Source organism: Trypanosoma equiperdum, assembly GCF_001457755.1.
Source record: "Trypanosoma equiperdum strain OVI genome assembly, contig: ctg_621, whole genome shotgun sequence".
NCBI classification, from domain to species: Eukaryota; Euglenozoa; class Kinetoplastea; order Trypanosomatida; family Trypanosomatidae; genus Trypanosoma; species Trypanosoma equiperdum.
Window position 1 is genome coordinate 3,691 of NW_027124556.1, and position 2,184 is coordinate 5,874.

General features: G+C 46.2%; 2 pseudogenes across 2 annotated transcripts in view; both read left to right on the forward strand.

The window, feature by feature from the left end:
• TEOVI_000283100:pseudogene overlaps nt 1–217 on the forward strand; it is a 604-nt pseudogene extending 387 nt beyond the window's left edge. Inside the window, exon 2 of the mRNA in view lies at nt 1–217. This exon is cut by the window's left edge and continues 11 nt beyond it. Within this exon, the coding sequence occupies nt 1–217 (217 nt within the window).
• A 623-nt stretch (nt 218–840) lies between these two features.
• Nucleotides 841–2,163, forward strand: TEOVI_000283200:pseudogene (annotated as a pseudogene). Its single transcript has one exon. A coding segment is annotated over exon 1 (1,323 nt).
• Nucleotides 2,164–2,184: the final 21 nt, after the last annotated feature.

A 2,184-nucleotide genomic window follows, 5' to 3' on the forward strand; every position in this document is an offset into this window, starting at 1 on the left:
GAGGAGGGGAATGATTGGGCTAGATTATGAGAAGAGTTTTTTTTCTATTGCATTTAGTGGTGAGATTTTTAATGCACAATTTATTTATTCTCCAGGGCAGCCAATTTTGTGGAATGAAAGGAGACAAATGATTGTTAAAAATCTCACTTGGTGTAAGGAGTTGGATAGCAGACAATATAGTACAAATGATTTAGATGAAGTTGAAACTTATATGATAAATGAAGGGCAGATGATTGTTATATGGAAAGATTTGTGGTGGCACACCTAATCTAGGTCCATTAATGCAACCAAGTAAATTGTAGATAAAAGAGAGCTGGAAACAATAATGATAATAACTAACAGCGCTTGATTTGTGAGAAAGCGAGGCCGAAGACACTTCTAATGACAAAGAGGGCTACGAGCACGCGCTGATTGTTAAAAATTAAAACGCAAACATTCTTTTACTTTAAAGGAGGCAGTATGCCAAAACGTCAGTAGGCAGACATAGCACATAACAAAACCATAAATAAAAATACAATGTAAAGTGCACCGTCGCCACCAGTAGTTCCATATCAGAAGCAAACATTTAGGAAAAACCGCATCAAAAGTTCATGCAACGTCGAAAAAAGCAAGAAACTCAATACCATGACACAAACAAAAAACTTATATCAATAAACATAAGGCGACCTAAACCAAAAAACTACAGTACCAGCAACAGAAAGAATCCTTAAGAACTACACAAGCCTGATACGCCTTTAACCTTTAACCCAAAGACATTGAAGGTAGCAGAAGCCACCCATGTTAAGACAGCTCGCACTTATAACTTTGGCGACCATCATAATCGATATAGCCCAGTGTGTCAGCGATGGAGACAACACTCAGACGCTGTTGCTGCTCTGTCCAGCACTACATCTGGCGGACGGAGACATATCATTCGACCCACAGCCAGTTGCCGCGCCGTTGGACGCCAGCGAGTTGTATCAACTAAACGCCACACTAGCAGACACAGCCTGGAAGGAAAAACTTACACAAAAGGACGGTGAGCAAAACTACAAAGCTCAGGAGCTGCCGAAAGACAACACCAACCAGGAGTGGGCTCAAAAATGGGAGACGTGGACGACGGCGGCGGTGGCGGTCGCCAAAAAAGAAGCAGCAGACAAAATCCTAGATAAATTCGGGCTTTCAAAAGCAACGCAAGAACAGCTGCACGCCATTAGACACACAATCGCAGCCTATAGTGACGGTACTTTCGATGTTTTAGCGGCGCCAGAGCCACAGGCGCCAGCAGAAGACGCAGTTTTAGCTAAACAAATAAAACGCGCAGTGTACGGCGACGAAGGAGGATTCAAGGATGGGCTAAAAGGCGAAGCTGTCCACGGAGGCAACGCAGGCGGATACGCCGCAGTTTGCGCGGGAAACAAAGGGACACAAAATCCCATAAAAACAATAGCAGTAACGGTAGCATGTGTGTGCGGAACAGCAAACGGGAAAACGGGCACAGAACCATGCGCCGCAAAGGGCGGCGGCGACGTCGCTTGGCAAGCGTCGGCACTACCCAGCCGGCAACAGTGGGAGGTGATCCGACGACATTGCCCAGCGATAGCTAAAAACATAATAACAGCCGACCGGCTCAGACGAGCAGTAGACACGGCAACGGCGGCAATATACGGCGTAAACACTGAGCTATGGGTAGGAAAGCACGACGCCACCAACTGCGATGGCGACAACAACGGCTCGTGTATCAAATACACGAACGCGGCGGCGAGCGGCACACCAGATCTGAAACAAGCTGAATGGATATCCAAATTGACAAATGTAGCCGATGCATTGGATGCCCGCCGGCGAGCCATCGACGCAAAAACTTCAAACAAGGAAATTCAGCTCAAACAGCTATTGGCACTAGCGAAAGCAGCTGCCAAGCAGGCAAGCCAACTAAGCAGTGTAGCCAGAGGGATAACACCCACAAAACAGGCGCTACAAGAAGAGGCCGAGCCAAGGACACTAGACTGCACAAAGATAGCAAACATACAAGAATGCAAACCCGAAGTGGGCTGCAAATATAACGCAACAAGCAAAGCCTGCGAAAATGACCCAAAACCTGCAGTTTCGAAAACAAACCAAGAAACTGCAGGGGAAAATGTGGGTGTGAAATGCTCAGAAAAGAAAAAGTAAGAAGACTGCAAAGATGGATGCAAATGGGATGGA